This window comes from Schistocerca americana, chromosome 7 (genome assembly GCF_021461395.2).
Source record: "Schistocerca americana isolate TAMUIC-IGC-003095 chromosome 7, iqSchAmer2.1, whole genome shotgun sequence".
Classification (NCBI taxonomy): domain Eukaryota; kingdom Metazoa; phylum Arthropoda; class Insecta; order Orthoptera; family Acrididae; genus Schistocerca; species Schistocerca americana.
The window spans coordinates 311,669,491-311,688,991 of NC_060125.1; the positions used below are offsets into that span (position 1 = coordinate 311,669,491).

Genomic DNA, 19,501 nt, shown 5'->3' on the forward strand with positions numbered 1-19,501 from the left:
AAATGTATGAGACAGGCAAAATACCTTCATACTTCAAGAAGAGTGTAATAATTCTAGTTCCAAAAAAGACAGGTGCTGACAGGTACGCATGTTACAGAACCACCTGTTTAATAAGTCGCGAGTGCAAAATATTAACACGAAATTATTTATAGTAGGATGGAAAGATGCAGAATCTGGCCTCGGGGTAGACCAGTTTATGTTTTTTTAGTTATACAAGCATACGCAAGGCAATACCAACTCTGCTACTTGTCTTAAAAGACAGAAGTTGAGCTCGGGGAAGATAAGCTTGGGTTTCTCTAGATACATAGGCACATGCAAACATTTATAGCTTTTGTAGATTCAGAGAAAGCTGTTGACGATGATGACTGGAAAAAGCTCCTAGAAATTATGGATGTTCAAGGGATAAAATATTTGTACAGAACCATATTGCACTTATAACAATGGAAAGGCATGATAAGGATGCAACAGTTGAGAAAGGAGTGATACAGGATCGTAGCATATCCAAGAAGTTATTCGTTGTGTACTTAGAACAAGTAGTAAACGAAACTAAGAAGTAACGTCGAAATGGAACTAAATTTCTGGGAGAAGGAGTTAAAAGTTTAAAACTGAATGGCAACGGAAGTAGAACAAGGTGATGCCATGCTAACATCGAATATTAACTGACGCGTTTGGAAGGGTTTTCTAGTGTTATTTCTCTGGCCAGTAGCCTTGTATGTGAGTGAATCGTGGACGACAAGAAGACAATGGAAACTAGCTTTTACGATGTGGTGCGACAGAAGAATAGACTACTGAATATTAGATGGGTAGATCTCATCACTAATGAGGAGTACTGAACTCATTTGCGGAAAAAATAAATTTAAGGCACAATATGAATAAAACAAGTGACTGGATTCAAAATGGTTCTGAGCTTTATGGGACTTAACTTCTGAGGTCATCAGTCCCCTGGAACTTAGAACTACTTAAACCTAGCTAACCTAAGGACATCACACACATCCATGTCCGAGGCAGGATTCGAACCTGCGACCGTTAGGTCGTGCGGTTCCAGACTGTAGCGCCTACAACCGCTCGGCCACTCCGGCAGGCAGGGACCGGGTGATAGAACACATTGTGCGCATCAAGATGTCTTCAGGTCGGTAATTAAGGAAAGGGTGTGTGTGTGTGTGTGTGTGTGTGTGTGTGTGTGTGTGCGCGGGGGGAGGTGGGGGGGGGGAGGATGGGGTAAAATTATAGAGGGAGACTAAAGCATGGATTCCGCAAGCAGATTCAAATGGAGGGAGGCTGTAATTGTTCTGCAAAGGTGAAGAGAGTTGCACAGGATAGATTAACGTAGACAGCTGCATCAGACTAGTTTTCGGACTGAAGTGCAGAACCCAACACTATGCATATAGACACGTCGACCATGCAGTCAACAGACCAGATCAGTTTCGTTTCCCTGCTAAGAGTAAATCAACGACAAAAAAGAACGGCTCACGCTCTGTGGCCGTTGGCCATACTACTTGGATGTTCGTCAAATCATCTACATAACCGTTCTCCGAGTATGAGAGCTTCCAGCCCACGTCCCGAACGAATTCCTATAAAAGACTTCGCACTACCACCTTAACTATCCCAGTAGTCAAAGCACCACACCGCAAACATGTTATCACCAAACCTATGGATACGAGTATCACCACCCAAACATCCACCCCGTCACGCTGATTTTTTTTTCTAACGTAGCCTGAACCCTCTGACTTCCTCCCAATAAATAGTAAAAACGTACAGAAATTTCGAATCTAAATAGGTCTATTAGAGGACAAGGCGCCACAGGAAATAGTGGCCCTAAATGTGCTATTCAAAGATACAATGCAGACAGCTGTTTTATACAGACAGACGTTCAAAGGCACATTAGCACACACTAGGCATTACGGAGACTGCCAAGATATCAGGGGATATCGGTGCACGCAACGTGCACAAGAGTGATGTGGGCTGCCTAACACCTAGGCAACTCCTAATTCGATCTCACCAGATAGAATGTGTTTTCATCGATTACTATGAACGCTACCTTTCTTTGTTGTCTTTCGCGCGTGGTTTCATAGCATGTCATGGAAATTTTTTTTAAAGTTCAGGATTACACAGTTATCAGAAATTTTGTGTGGTAACTTTGTAAGATGACGACGTGCTCGGACACCTCAGTTATCACCGTTTACTGACACGCATTTATTTTAAATTTTTAACTTGTAAAATAATACCTGAATTTGCCTCGTCGGTTTCATTCTTTGGCTGTAAATGTACGTGGAAAAATGCAGTGGTTCATAAACATTGTGATACGTAATCTCACCCACTATTGTGAACCTACGTAGGAATGAGAGTCATGATTTAGATTCTCACTCAGATGATTTAACTACTTTCGCATACCAAATCTATGATTACATGATTGAGCACGCTATAAAAGAAACCTAACACATGTGTAATGTAGTTCTTTGCCATTACAAACTAATATACTCTGCGCAATATAGAAGTATTAGCTATACAAATAGGCGCTGAATTTATGAAAATGTATGTGAATGTGACTATTTTTATTCAATTTACGAATCAGATAGGGTTTTAGAATTGTATTCTAGAGCATTGCAGTTATATACTGACGGTAAAAAATAGGAAATCCAAAAAATAATTAATGTAGAATAATGAAATTTCGGGAATAAATTTGTCTAGATGACATATTTAAGTGATTATCATTGTAAGAGCACTGATTAATGCAAGCACGGGATGAGACTTTGGAAATGTGAAATGCTTGCGCATTAATAACCAGTATAAACACCACAGTGTTGAATTCAAGCATGCAAACATAGAAGCATCGTGTTGTACTGGTGCCGGATGTAAGTTTGTGTGACGGAGTTCCATGCCTGTTGCACTTTGTTGGTCAGTACAGGGACGGATAATGCTGTTTGTGGATGACGCTGGAGTTGTCATCCGATGTGTCCGATATATGCTCGATTGGAGGCAGATGCGGTGATCGAGCAGGTCAACGCAACAAGTCGACACCTTGCAGAGTATGTTAGCTTACAACAGCGGTATGTGGGTGAGCGTTATCCTGTTGGAAAACACCTCCTGGAGTGCTGTTCATGAATGGCAGCACAACAGGTCGAATCACGAGGTTGACGTAAAAATTTTCCATCAAGATGCATGGGCTAACCAGGAGCGTTGCTTCTCCTGTCGTACGAAATCGCATTCCACACCGTAACTCCAGGTGTAGGTCCAGCATCTCTAGCTCGCACACAGGATGGTTGCAGGCCCTCAGGTGGTCTCCTTTTAACCAACGCGTGACGTTCACTGGCAACGAGGCAGAACTAAGCATAGGCAGAAAAAACACAACAAACCTCCACCCTGCCCTCCAATGAGCTCTCGCTTGACACAACTGAAATGGCAGTGATGTGGGGTCAGTGGAGTGCAGGCTACAGGGCATCTGGCTCGGAGCTGTCCTTGAACTAACCGATATGTAATACTTCGTTGTGTCATTTTGGTGCGAACTGCTGCTCGAATCGCTGCTGTAGATGCAGTACGATGCGTCAAGCCGTACGCCGAACACGATGGTCTTTCCTCTCGGTAGTGCCATGTGGCCATCCGGAGCGTCCTCTTGGGACTGTATATTCTCGTGACCACCGCTACCAGCAATCACGTGCAGTGGCTACATTCCTGTAGTTGAATTAAGTCGGGTGACGCTGAGGGAACTAAATTAGTAAATGAGACACTTAAAGCAGTAAAGGAGTTTTGCTATTTGGGGAGCAAAATAACTGATGATGGTCAAAGTAGAGAGGATATAAGATGTAGACTGGCAATGACAAGGAAAGCGTTTCTGAAGAAGAGAAATTTGTTAACATCGAGTATAGATTTAAGAATCAGGAAGTCGTTTCTGAAAGTATTTGTATGGAAGTGAAACATGGACGATAAATAGTTTGGACAAGAAGAGAATAAAAGCTTTCGAAATGTGGTGCTACAGAAGAATGCTGAAGATTAGATGGGTAGGTCACTTAACTAATGAGGAGGTATTGAATAGAATTGGGGAAAAAGAGGAGTTTGTGGCACAACTTGACTAGAAGAAGGGACCGGTTGGTAGGACATGTTCTGAGGCATCAGGAGATCACCAATTTAGCATTGGAGGGCAGCGTGGAGGGTAAAAATCTTAGAGGGAGACCAAGAGATGAATACACTAAGCAGATTCAGAAGGATATAGGTTGCAGTAGGTATTGGGAGATGAAGAAGCTTGCACAGGATAGAGTAGCATGGAGAGCTGCATAAACCAGTCGCAGGACTGAAGACCACAACAACAACAACATTTCTGCAGTATGACAGCAAGAACATCCAGCTTGTCGTAGCCCTATTACACGACCTCGTTCCAACTCACTGAGTGTTCGTAATGGCATCTTTGTCGCCTTAAGGGCATTCTTGACTAAAATCAACTCGCCACATCCAATCTCAAACGTAACTAAGGCTTACGACCGTTACAGAGCGTATTTAACGCGAACCTGATGTCCGTTCTCATAGAGGCGCTACTAAACCACTCTTATGCGACTGGCGCAAAATTTGAATAGAAATCAGTTTCAAGATGTAGGAAAACGCCTACCAACTGTCATATATGTCGCACAACTCCTTCTTGGTGTTGCGATTTTTTTTCCTTCAGTGTACATTTTGCGTATCCTGAAAGTATTCTGGCTTGATTATCACTACTTACGGGAACAGTCAATGGCATTTAGACACACACACACACACACACACACACACACACACACACACACACACACACACACACCTTTCAGCAAAGTCAGCCTTCTTTGAGATGTTTGGCGCTCCCAAATTTAACTTTGTAACTCATATTGTATATCTGTTTCGCTACTTATTTGAAGAAGTCTGCTGTCTATGGGTTAGCGCATAAGAGTGAAACCCCCTGTATAGGGAAATCACAATCCTAAAAACTATCCTAGCTACATACAGAAACACCTGCAAAAGATTACAGGAACGGCCATCATTCACTGGGAACAGTCACATCACACATCCTGTGCGTTTCAACAACTACTTGTACGAAAGGCAGGTGGAAGAATGAGATCACTGAAAAAAAAACCAAAACAATGTAAATCTTTCACCAAGTCGCAAACTTACGGAAGTCTCGTTTGACAGACTCTTTTGTATTCCTCATCATTCCACAGTCAAATGCATACAGCCACGACACACTCCGGTGCAAAAATTGTTACCGTTTGACAGCTGGAGCGACACTAGCGCTCCAAGCGGTCAGAAAGCAGACAGTCACGTGTATCGTAAGGATAATGTTAGTTTTTAATTATCTTCTATTTAATTAAAGAAATATTATTATATTTTTGCGTTCCATGCTTTAGTAAATTAGCAAGAGATATGAACTGTCGTGAAATACATGTAAAAACAGCTGAATCACACTGATTCAATAACAAACTACAACTTATTCACGAAGGAGTACTTTCGAATATGTGCATATTTGCAGCTTATTCCGCTGAAAGAAAGAGAATATAAAGATATAGTTAAAGCATGAGCAGCATATATTTCTGTTGTCTGTCTATTATTACCATAGGCCCTTTCCTTCATACTAAAAACTTCTTTATGGAATCTAATGAGTTGCCAATTTAGTATTTTATCCATCTTCAGCAACTTTCGTTGTATTCAGATTGTATCATAATTAATGGCGTAAACGCATACAGTTGAAAGTACATGCTGCTAGAAGCAAAAAAGGCTCAGTAAACACAGGGTCGAAAATGCATACCTTAAGAGCTACGAACAATGTTTCATCTTCGATACTATGAAGCAAATCTCTTCTACTGAAAGCTCTTTGCTTTCCATATTGTGGGAAATGGTAATGTGGACCAAAACGAGAAAAAAAAATCGAGTAAACATGTGTTCTAAAATGCATACCTTAAGAGCTATGAGCACGTGCTCATCTTCGCTACTTGGAAACATAACTCTTCTACTGAACAATTGTTCATAACTTTTAAGGTAAGCATTTTAGAGCAAATGTTTACTGGACATTTTTTCTTGTTTTGGTCCATTCTATTACTTCCAAAAATGTGGAAAGCAAAGAGCTTGCAGTAAAAGTGATCTGCTTCACAGTATCGAAGATGAAAAATCGCTCGTAGCTCTAAAGGCATGCATTTTAGACCCTATGTTTACTGAGCCTGTTTTTCTTCTAGCACCGTGCACTTTCAACTGTATGCATTTACGCCATTAATTATGATACATACCATATAATGAAATAATAAGCAACCAGTTGCATAAAAGAAATTTAATTTCTTTCTTTAAAGTCAGTACCACCATTAGACGGTTATTTATTTACGGTGTTACATTTACACTTACACAATCATGATTTCGGCTTCAAAGTGTCATTATCTAGTGTTTTAAGTGTTATAAATTACCTAAGATGCATACTGTCGTATTAAAATACACTATTAGACACATGTTCTAAGAGTCGATATTTCTGGGAGAGCCTACTGCTTTGTTTCATTATTGAGTACACCACGTAACACCGTAAATAAACAACAGTCTAATGACGGTACTGACTTTAAACGAAAATATTATGACTGTCGCCTCGCATTATGAAAAAATTATTTAATCTCTTCGGCCACTTAGTGCCCTTCTTGAGAAGGTTTTGCCTATCGCAAACCAGCAAAGAAGTTAAATTTCTTTTATGCAACTAATTGCTTATTATTTCATTATAGATTGGCCAATTCTTAGATTTCACTCGACTTTCAAATACACGAATATTTTTGAATATAATTAATTTTGCTCCAAAAGCGAACATGTTAAAGATTCTTGCCATTTGTGGCTCAGATTTAGTAACAATTGTAGTACTGATTTCTTTCTGTGTTGGAAAAAGAGTTTTATTTCGTTTGACGATTTATTATGACGTTTGTGTGGTTTTCTCTTACGCTGCATTTGTGATAGCATATGTATAACGTTAAATAATGTAGGTATTATATTCTATATAGGTTTCTTACATTCCACTTTCACTAATTTAGCTGAAAGTGTAGCAATCGCTATTCTGCTTTGTTGGGTAGATGTACAACGTCTTTCTGCAAAAGATCAGGTCTTCTAGTGTTTGCTCGCAATTTTTTGTTATTAGAGGAAAACAACATCATTCTGTAAATGTCTATACATTACAAGAAATTCATAAAAATAATCTGTGAAAACTAAATAATGACAAATTGTAGATTTTTACGGCGTTACCTACACTCAAAATTGGAATAACTGTGTTACAATTCACTATAAATGTTAATATTCGCAATCAACCGATATCGTTTTCGGTAGTGTCACTTGCTGGCCGCTTGGAGCGCTGCTGTCGCTATGGGTAACAAAAACGAATTGGAGCGTCGAGACTGTTTGTTAGACTGTGGTAAGTATTAAAGCTAGAAACTGAGTTGTACGTGTTGAGACAGCATAGCTCACGGGACGCAAACTATCCAGATTATATTCAGCCAATATTATTTGTGGAATGAGAGCAATTAATAATATCCAACAAATTTTACATATAATTTCAAAATTTTTCGAAATGTTTTCTCTCTGACATCCCATGCCCTCCGCTTCAAATAATAAAAAGAAACAATTAATAACTTACTACATTTCAATTGTTCATGCAATAAAAACTGTAGCATCAGGCATGGCGCTTTAATTTATTACTTTTTTACTACCAACTCTAATCGTAACACAGGTTGCAAACAGTATCCACACTGAATGTATATGCAAAAGCATATCATTTTATGGCTCATAGTTCAGGAAATAAGACGTCATAGACATTGAGATATGTGCAACTGATGTTTAAAAAGGTGAGTTCGACTTTTTAATGAATCGAGAATGGGGTGTTACTGGTGAAAGATAACTTGCGAACACAGGAAGTCTGGTATAAAGCGGTTAAGCTGTGATGAGAAACCCACACAGAGTTCCTTTGAGTGAGGTATAAATCAGAGGGACCGTTGTGTCTGGATTTTGCTGTGTACAGAGAGTTTGTTGCATGCTGCAACTGTCAATGACGTTTTTTTTCGTCGAGTTTTAACTTAGTAGTCTCTGTAGTCTCTCTGTCATTTCCTGCCCCAAGAAGTGGCCATTGTGCGAAATCGTCCCGACACGCGTTCAAGGACTCTACGTCGTCGGCCGTGCGCCGGGTTGCTACTTTGTCATTTTCTCGCTCACACCATTGCCATTGAATGCTTTAAGATTATTTAACCCTTTGATTACCATATTATTTGCCGAGTGAAAGACACCAATGCATGGCTATTTTAATGCGAAAATCAGAAGTAACAAATTGAAACAGGTTCTTCCCGCTCTTTCGTTTTTCCAGCATGTGGGAGGGGTGGGACTTGCAACGTCATTCACAAATATAGTGCGCGCAGAATACCGTGGTCGGTAGATGGGCAGACGGCAGTGCACGTCTGGGGAGAGTGGTAGTGATGGGGGTTACGCGCAGGTTCTGTTTTTTGTAAATATTAAGTGGGGGCCCTCCATGCCCACACTTCCATGTTGATCATTCATAACGATGTGTGACCTCTGCTTTGGATATCTAAAAAGAATTCCGCCGAAATTGTAGCGATTTATTTTCGCCTGGCTTATTAACCATTTGTAACTTTCAGAAAAGCGTCACGAGTGGCGAATTTCGAGTTAAACCTACTCATTTCTCTGGTTGTCAACTTAAAATTTGCTTCTTTTGCCAAACCCCACAGCAGAGTTTACAGTCTCACCTTACATATTGCGCAGGTGCATTGCAAAAGAATTCTGTAAAAGTGGTTTATTACGTTTATTAAGAGAGGAACTGAGGGAAAGTAAGGTCAGCATCTTATGAAAAAGCACGCCCTCGGTACAAAATAAACGTATAATAACTTCACATATGTTGTTCCAAAACCCAGAGCACTTCTCGTTTCACCCGCTGTAGATGGTCCTTAAAAATTACATTCTTTCATCGGAAAAGTCTGTAATTAGTGAAATAATATGTAGGTAATGAAGTTTTGCATAATAACTATACATAAAAATACTCTCCTCTTTGTGTGCTATCATTTGCCAAAATCTCGTTTTGATAACTCAAACGGTTTATGATGTATGAGGAATGTTGTAGATACTTCACTCTAGCTTTATCGCTAGCGCAGCGCGATAGCAAATGACTGTGTTACTTTAGATCAATTTCCTCTGATTGATGAGATGCCGCGCGGGATTAGCCGAGCGGTCTCAGGCGCTGCAGTCATGGACTGTGCAGCTGGTCCCGGCGGAGGCTCGAGTCCTCCCTCGGGCATGGGTGTGTGTGTTTGTCCTTAGGATAATTTAGGTTAAATAGTATGTAAGCTTAGGGACTGATGACCTTAGCAGCTAAGTGCCATAAGATTTCACACACATTTGAACATTTTTGATGACAGAGAGGGGCCTCCACCCAAGTCTAAAGAAAAATTCAATATGTTAGCTAAATTTCATACACCCCAACGTATTACGTAATATGCACCAAACGCAAAATCATAACGGCCCCTAGTTTTCATTGCAAACGTTATCGAATTTCGCGCATTGCCTTACTTAAAGCAAATCGCCGACCGGCGGAGAGCTGTCAGACACATCGGGCTCCCCTTCCGAGCAAACAAATGAACTCGCCCAGCATTTAGGATGACCAATAGTCACCTCGCATCGGTCATTGCATCCTATGTGGGCTATACCTGCGGGATTTCGAAAGACAATTGCACAAAAACTACAAGACATACGCGAAGCAGGCACGCATCACTGGGTAGAGCATATCCCCAAGTTTTAACTCACATTACAGGTGCTCAATACGGGAACATTTGTGAAGCGGCAAACGTCGATACGTACGCGCAATTCATTGACATGAATTATCGGCGAAGGCGCAACTGCAGCCCGCTTTGCAAATCTGTTTATTGGGTTGCCTATATCCGTAGGCGCGCACTAATGCGGTGCAATGATAAGGAGCGGAGCGGGACAGAGGGTTAAAAATGAAACCTGAAGACACCACAGCCTACAGGTGAACATTGTGATTATAAGAATTCTGCAAACCACTATCAGGCTCCCCATTACGAGTGAGACATTGATACGCAGCAATAACGTGCAGCAAATTTCCATTTGTTCTTCTATAGCTTATCAGGGGATACATGCGTCCAAATGGTAGTCAAAGACTTAAATACAAATTACTGCCTACTTAACACACTTTTACCTGTGTGATCATGAATTAAAATGTTCGTATTAATGCAATGTAAATCATACAAAACGTGTCTGAAATGCAGCGCGAAAATGGACTGCAGCGTACATCACCAAAGGCTCCTCATGACTCCCTCATAATTCTTGAGACCGACCACCGATGTAGTTCTTGAATCATCTCATTGACGAATGATAGTTGCTAAGTAAGATATTTTTTTGTCGCTACTGCTGTCATTAATCTTTAACTTGTTTTGTAGCCATCCCGACATCAAAAGGCACATTAGGTTGATTAACTCGCGACAACTGCATTGTTACGACGTGCTGTTTGAAAGGATTGTGGTAGCACAAGAGTGCAATAATAGCTTAAAAGCAAATTTATATGAAAGGTAATTAACGGTTACTCCAAGGAAATGAAGATGCCTGCTTACTTAGGGAACAAAATAAATTTTTGTATAGGAAGTACAAATAATAGTAATTTGCAACTACATGATAATCAGTATGCAACCAAAAACTGACAAAAAATGGTCGGAAATATAGACAATGTTTACTTAGGTTATTTCACATCCACCTCTGCAAATACGAATTTTAAATACTTCAATTAATCATCCAACAGCTATGAACACAATGGTCACACAAATGAAGAATTTACTAACATTTTTTGTGTGCATATTAGAAAATAGATAGTTCTGTGAGAATGCTTTAGCAAGTCGCCCAGACTGATGCACTGTTGTAGAAAGAATAGGACTGAATAGAATAAATTTCGGTCGTACGTACCCTAGCTTCTTTCTCGTCTGAAAGTTACTTCAGGAGATAGTTAAAGAATCAACCACGCGAGGAATGTCTTAGGCTTACTATTAATGTCTTAGGCTTCCTATTAATTAACGACGAGGAGGGAATCAGTGGTCATAAGACCGCTACTATTTAGAAGGCATCAATGACTAACTCAGCTTTGAGGATCATGATGTGGAACACAAATGGGTAAAAGCAAAAAGCATTGTACGATATGCCTTAGACGTGTGCCAATAAAGTTAATGAGGGCTGGAAAGGAATCACTGTGGTTTAATGATCGTGTTAGAAAGATGCTGGGAAAGATAGAGACCTTTAGATCCGATTTAAGGGAAGTCAAAGCCTGGTACAGAAACAGAAGCTGAATGAAACCAAAATGAGCGTGCGTAGAGCGATGCGGGAAGCATTCAATGAATTTTGTAGTAAATTTTGTCAAACGATCTTAGTACAAATCCTAAGACGTTTTGGACTTACGTTAAGTCAGTAAGCAGATGGAACTCATCTATTCAGTCGCTCAGTGACTATACTGACAGCGTAGCAGAAGATGACAAGAAAGAAGGACGAAATATTGAATAGGGTGTTCCGAAATTGTTTCACCGGGGAACACCGTAATATGGTTCCTCCTTTCAACCTTTGGACAAATGCTGAAAAAGGAGATATTGAGATAAGCGATCGCAGAATAGAAAATCAACTAAAACTGGTCGGCAACTGAAGGCAACTTGACCAGATGAGATACCTGTGTGGTTCTGCAGAGAGTATGCGAAAGAACTTGATCCCCTTCTAGCAGTAGTTTATCGTATGTATTGGGGCAACGATAGCTTCCCAGTGATTTGTAAAAGAAAAAAAGGCCAGTTCATTGTTGTTTTCAAGAAACTCGTCGGAGACACGCGCATAATTATAGATGTACAAGCTGGCAAACCCAGCCATTGCCCGGTTATTCATTTTGCCAATTTTCTATTAGAAATGAAACAAAAAAATGAACTGCGTTTCTTGTGTAATAGTGAAAAAATTTCATTTCCATAAATTCGTGGAAACATCTTCGAAATTATGAAAGAAATATGCATATTGTACAGATGGGTAAGGACATCTGTTTCGCGCGTCTAAACGCGATTGTATAAACGTCTCTATGGCTACCCGCCTTCATTGATCTATAAACGGTTATTGTTTTCCCCTACAGTCGTTGGCGCTTCGCAATTGAAAGCTGTCAAAAGCGTTGCCAGGTGTCAGAGATTTCCTTAAGTTGAATCGAATGCAGGAGCGTATTAGTAGTAAAGAATGAATGTATTAAAATTTCATGTATGATTGGGGTATTTTTTCAAGAATCTTCGTGTTTATGACGTCATATCTCCTGAACTATATGTCTTAAAATGATATGCACTAACGGAAAAAAATCCAACACCAAGAAGGAGTTTTGCGACATAAACGATAGTTGGTAGGTGTGTTTCTACATCTGAAAGGTAATGTCTTTCAAATTTCACAGCTGTCGCGTAATAGTGCAGCTAGTTGCGTCACAGTGAGGATGAAAATCAGGTTTACCTTAAATGCACGCTGTTATGGTCATGAGCGTTAGTTACCTTTGAAATTGAAGGTAGTGAGATGATGTTAGTAAATAATGCCCTTAAGGCGACAAAGACGCCGTTATCAACACCTGATTGAGTTTTAACGAGGTCGTGTAATAGGGCTACGTGAAACGGGATGTTCGTTCTGCGATACTACTGAAAGACTTCGCAGGAATGTAGTCACTATACATGACTGCTGGCAGCGGTAGTCACAAAAATGTATTGTCGCAAGAAGACTGGGCTCCGAAAGGCTATGTGGCACTTTCGAGAGGGAAGAGCATCGTGTCCGACGTGTGGCGGTGGCGCATCGTACTGTACTTGTAGCAGCAATCTGAGCAGTAGCTGGCGCTACAGTGACACAGCGAACTGTTACAAATCGGTTATTTCAAGGACAGCTCCGAGCCAGACGCCCTGTAGCGTGGATTGGCTCTAAGCACTACAGGAGTTAACATCTGAAGTCATCAGTCCTCTAGACTTAGAACTACTTAAGCCTAACTAACCTAAGGACATCATACACATCCATGTCTGAGGCAGGATACGAACCTGCGACCGTAGCAGCAGCGCAGTTCCGGACTGAAGCGTCTAGAACCGCTCAGCCACAGCGGCCGGCTGTAGCGTAGAGTCCAGTGACCGCAAATCACCGCCATTTGCTACTACAGAGGTGTCAAGTGAGAGCTCATTGGAGAGGAGGTGGAGGTCTGTTGTGTCATGTGATGAAAGATGGATCTGCCTCGGTGCCAGTCACGGTCGTATATTGGTTAGAAGAAGGCCACTTGAGAACCTGCACTCAACCTGTCTGCGCACTAGACATATTGGACCTACACTTGGAGTTCATGTCTGGGGTTCGATTTCGTATGACTGGAAGAACACTCATGGTTATTCCACGCATCTTGAGTGCGAAATTGTATGTCAGTCTAATAAATCGACTTGTTGTGCTGCCATTCATGAACAGCATTCCAGAGTAACGCTCGCCCACATAACGCTGTTGTAACCTAACATGGTCTACAGAGCGTCGACATGTTACCTTGGCCTGATAGATCATCAGATATGTCTCCAGTCGAACACATCATGGACATCATCGGACGGGAACTCCAGTGTCGTCCACAAACGGCATTAACTGTCCTTTCATCGACCGACCAAGTGCAACGGGTATAGAACTCCGTCCAATAAACTGACATCCGGCAGTTGCACAGCACGATGTATGCACATTTGCATGACTGCATTCAACATTTAGGCAGTTACATCAGTTATTAACGTACCAGCCTTTCATGTCCCCAATGGCTTACCTCTCGCTTACATTAACCTATGATCTTACAACCTTAATCACTTAAATATGTTACCTAGAACAATGCATTCCCGAAATTTCATTACATTAATTATTTTTTGCTGATAAGATTTTTTCCGTCAGTGTACTGAGGTAGGTACATTCATCAGCGTAAGTTGCCATTATCTGTGACATTTTTTGTGAACAAAGTAAGTAGCAAAGAAGTAATAAATTTAAACGTCGTGCATGATGCAGTGATACGGCAGTTTTTCACGTATCTCATTTTTCACGTATCTCATTGTATATGACACCACATCTCCCGATCTATGTGTCATACATTGATATTATTTTGTAGCGGCGTATGTTGATACTGTTTGCAAAATGTGATGCGAATAGAGTTAGTAGCAAGGAAGTAATAAATTTAAATGTCATACGCTCTAGGGCTGTTTTTCACGCATCTCAGTGTTTATGACGTCATATCTCATGGACCGAGGCCTACGAGAAAGACAGGCCGCGGCGCGTACGTCACGAAGGTAGACCGAGCTCGCTCACTTGCTGCTCAACTCAGCAGAAAAAGTGCGTTTCTACACCTGTTATGATAGGAAGTGCATAGGCCTACTAACACTTTGTTACGTCTGTACTTGGGTACAATAAAATTAAAATCATGTCGAAATAATTATAAGTTGCATAAGGCACCACACCTTGTATGAAACGAGGACTGTTACGCAGAACAGACTAAAAGCTATAAACAAGATGTTATACCATTTATGTCGAGAATTGATCTTAAATTTTGTTGTACGATTAGTAATCAGTAAGACTTCATAATACCAGCTTCCAGCAGAAGATGCAATTCTCGTTAGTACGTACACATCCAGTTGCGAGTTAACAGATTGAGAAACGCATTTTGTCTACTGAGTTAAGCGAGCGAGCGAGATCGGGCCTACCTCCGTGACACACGCGCCGCGGCCTGTCTTTCTCGGTGGCCTCGTTCTGAACTGTGCTAGGCAGGTTTTTCTTACCACCACAGCGATTTTTGCCAGACGGTAAAAGATGTGTGTACCAAGCAAATAGGTTTAAGAGAAGAAGTGGAACATACACATATAAACATACATATATCCATTTTTACAGTATGCATGGATATCTCCAGTATCAGTCTGTTGAAGAATTATGGAACATGTTTTATGCCCACGTACTATGACGTTCTTGGAGAAAAAAATCTCCTCTATAAAAATCAGAATAGGTTCCGAAAAGATAAATTTTGGAAAAAAAAGAAAAAAAACAGCTCGCTTTGTTTGTCAATGAGGTCTGTAAACAAAGGCTTTCGGATAGATCCCGTACTTTTTTTTTTTTTTTTTTTGAGTAAGGCATTCGGTACAGTTCTACACTGCCTTTCAGTGAACAAAATACCAGCTTACCGAGTATTGGAACAGATTGGTTATTGGATGAAGTACATTCTTGCAAAGGGAACTCAACATGTCCTTTGCAATGCAGCAAAATCGGGAAATGTAAAGATAATTTTAGGAGTGCCCCGAGGGAGTTTCATAGGGCCGCTATTGTTTGCAGCTACGTTAGTTATCCACTAAATCAGTGGATAACTTTGGAAACTCCACGACGCTAGTCGAGGGCGATGCTGTCTCAGCAGGACGTCTGCTACGACAGAAGGAGCCTGCAGAAGATCGATGGTTGATGCAGGGACTGGCACTTCACCTTGAACGTAAATAAATGCAGCGGATTGTGCATAAACAGGAGAAGAAGTCTACTATTGTTCGATTACACTGTCTGGATCAAAGCAGTGGACACAGTAGCTACCGTAAAATACCTAGGAACAAACATCCGGATCGACTTAAAGCGAAATGATGACATGAAACAAATAATGGGAAAATTAGTGGTCCGAAGGTGATCATTGAAATTATTTGAAGCAAATGTAATACTACTTCCGTAACGTTTGTGTAACAATTTAAAACGTCAATATCGCTTAGAAAGATAAAAAATTCACATTACCGGTTTCGGCAAGTAGTTTCCATCTTCGGATGTTCTTGAGCCACAAAAAGCTTCGTACAGACTAAAAAATAGGTAGGCGCTTTGAACGTGATAAAGTAATTTAAGACTGCAATGAATGTATATTAACGTCCTGCATTGTAATATGTAGATATGGAAGAGTGAGGGAGGGGCAGGGGTGTACGAAGGTTAGGCGGGAAAAACATATTCGAAGTGGGAGAACAACAGCGCACTATGCAAACAATTATATTTTCTCTGGTCAATCACATGAAAATGGTATCTACAAAAAAACAACACCAAGAACTCAAATTAAAGTTAAAATGCAATATTTTTTAAAAATGTTTATAGGTAATAGGGAAATTTAAAAACACATGCAAACGTCGATTGTCATATCTTCAAATTATACAAATGTATAGATTTTGCACGCCTAATTTAGCGATTAAGGCTAACTTTCTAAAATGTGAGCCCATAAAAAGTCTGTATACAACCAAAAAATGATTAACAGAACCATGATGAAGTACGTTTTATAAAAATATTTATCATCAACGAAGAAAATAAGGAAGTATAGGTCATTAGAATAAAAATTACAAACTTCCTGGTAACCATGTAGCTAAGTATACGTAAATGTTCTTAGGAGTGCACATTTTAGAAATTTGGCTTTAATTGCTAAATTAGGAGCGCAGAGTATATACATTTGTACGATTTTAAATCACAATCGCTGACGTTGCATGTGTTTTAATTTCTCATATTACGCTTAAATATTTTTAAAACAATTGTCTTTTAACTTTAATTTGCGTTCCTGGTATTATTTTTTTTAGATACCAGTTTCAGTTGATTGACCGCAGAAAATATAATTGGTTGCTGAGTGGGCTATTGTTCTCCCACTTCGAATATGTTTTTCCTGTCTGCCCCTCATACAACCCCCCTCTCTCTTCTGTACCCATATATTAAAATGCAGGTCGTTATTGTAATTTCTGTCTTTTACCACGTGACGATAGTACATTAGTTGAAAAGTTAAACGAATTTATGACGTTCAAAACACCTAACTATTTCTTTGTCTTGTGGATTGGTTCAAATGGCTCTGAGCACTATGGGACTTAACTGCTGAAGTCATCAGTCCCCTAGAACTTAGAACTACTTAAACCTAACTAACCTAAGGAAACCTGTAAAGCAAATTTTTTTTTGATCTAAGTGATCATTGACGTAATAAATAATGATACAAATTTGACACATTCACGAAAGAAGTGCTCGGCGGGAGATCATTCCGGACGTGTTCAGCAAACTCTAGTGGCAGAATCTGCGAGAGACTCACTGTGCCTCACGGATTTTGAAATCTTAAGTTACAAGAAGAGTCGGGCAACATATTATTTCCTTCCCCCAGATACATCTCGAGAAATCAGGTTACCTTCCATTCAGAAGGCTGTTGTACGCAGCGACTCTTATATTGACTTGTAAATAATAAATTTCAGCTATCAGTCGTCCTTTTAAAATTTTATTGGCAAAGATAGATTTTCAGCTATTTTCTAGCTGAAATCTAGATCTACCAATAAAATTAAAAAAGGATGACTGATAGCTGAAATCTATTATTTACATCTCGAGAAATGATCATGCCAAGAATATTGGAGAAATCAGATGTCATACGGAGCTTTACCAACACTCGCCATTCGTAAATGGAACAGGGAAGGTGTTAGTAGGCAGTGGTACCATAAGTACCCTCCGCCGTGTATCGTAAGGTGGCTTGCAGAGTGTAAACGTGGATGTGGATATATGCCGGCCGGTGTGGCAGAGCAGTTCTAGGCGCTTCAGTCTGGAACCGCGCGACCGCTACGGTCGCAGGTTCGAATCCTGCCTCGGGCATGGATATGTGTTATGTCCTCAGGTTGGTTAGGTTTAAGTAGTTCTAAGTTCCAGGGGACCGATGACCTCAGATGTTAAGTCCCATAGTGCTCAGAGCCATTTGAACCATTTTTGTGGATGTATGTTTTGTTACTGAGTTAGACTTTTGTGTAAAGCAAAATTGAACACTAGATGTCACCAGAAGCGGACACGCCAGTATAAAAGTAGACGTGGTGTATATTTTGTTGTCAGTAGAGAAGCAGTAGCGGCAGAATTGGTCGGTTAGGAGTACTCAGTGACTTCGAACGTGTACTAGTCACTGGTTGTCACCTGAGCAATAAATCTCTCAGGGACATCCAACACATCTGTAACTGCCTGTCAGTGGTGTGCTTGTGAAGTGAAAAGATGACGGTACAACCACAACTAAACAAAGACAGCACAGACCTCATATACTGACGAAGAGGTGCCATCGAACAATGCGGAGCATGGTTGTAAAAAACTGGATGTAATTAGGAGAAGGAATCACTTGTGAGAATGCTATCAGCAGTCCAGCTGGCACTATGACTGTGCATAGGGAGTTAAAAAGAATGGGTTACAACGGTCGAGAGGCTCCTATAAGTCACCCATTCCTCTAGTCAGTCCTCAGTGACGCTTGAGGTGGTGTAAACAGCGACGCCACTGGACAATGAATGACTAGAAATGAGTGATTTGAAATGATGAATCATGCTGTATCCTCTGACAATCCTACGGACAGATTTGGGTTTGGCGAATGCCTGGAGAATGTCACTTGCCATCATGTGCAGTAGCAACAGCACAGTACAGAGGAGGTGTTGTTGCTGTATGTGGATATTTTTAAGTTGTTGGGATATGGACCCCTTACAGAGCATAAGAGAACGCTAAATGCCGAAGTCTATGAATGTATTTTCCATCACTGTATACTGTTTACAGCAGAGGAACAGTTCTGGAACGATAACTGTTTCAGCATGACAACGCACCCTATCATACAGTAGCAGCTGTGAGACAATGGTTTGTGGACAGTTACATTCCTGAAATAGACTGGTCTGCCCAGCGCTCCGACCTGAACCCAGTGGAGCACCTTTGGGATGAGACAGAAAGTCGATTTCGTGCTGAGGTCCCAGCCTCCAGCTTCACTACCTTTTCTGGTTTCGGCTTGTGAGTAAAAATGAGCTGCCATTCCTCCACAGACATTCAAACACATCATTGAAAGTGTACCTACTAGAGTTCAAACTGTCATAAAGCCAAACCGTGGATATGCTCCATATGAATATTCATTAATAGGTGTCTGGATAATTTTGATCATATAGTGTAGATCTATATTTTGCTATCGGATATGTCTAACATTTAAAGCGAAATCTTATTCTCAAAGGAAATAATTGACACGATAAATATATATCAACCCATAACTCGTTTGTTTCAGATTTTGTACCCCGAGGTGAAATCCGCCCAGCACACGGCCTCGACGTTGGAAGAACGTTATGGGGAGGCTCTGAAGAGTTATTCCAGTCCCGGAGTGTGGTCTGACTACGAAGAAGCACGCAAAATCCTCTCAGCCATTCAACTAATGTCGCGGAGATAAGGCTATACGAGAAATAACAATAAAGTAATTTAATAAAGCACGTGTACTTGACTTCTACTGTTTCCTGTGTACTTCATGACCATAACCATTACGTAATGCTTGAATGCAGCGTCTGATATTGGAATGTAATGTAGGATGATGAGGCATCAAAAAGTCCCATGAATATCATAGAAGAAAGAAGAAATAGTATGCACACAAAATACCTTTATTCAACTTCAAGGTAATCTCTATTACTTATATTAAATTTATGGCAACTTTTATACAACCGCTTGAAACGACAAGCGAAACATT

The 19,501-nt window shown here is 40.5% G+C and overlaps 1 protein-coding gene across 1 annotated transcript in view; it reads left to right on the forward strand.

Annotated features, from left to right (window-relative positions):
- The window catches only part of LOC124622464, a 49,678-nt gene extending 30,430 nt beyond the window's left edge, over positions 1–19,248 (forward strand). Inside the window, exon 4 of the mRNA XM_047148168.1 lies at positions 19,052–19,248. Within this exon, the coding sequence (XP_047004124.1) occupies positions 19,052–19,210 (159 nt within the window). The 3' untranslated portion in view covers positions 19,211–19,248. The remainder of the gene's footprint in view (positions 1–19,051) is intronic.
- The last annotated feature ends 253 nt before the right edge of the window (positions 19,249–19,501 follow it).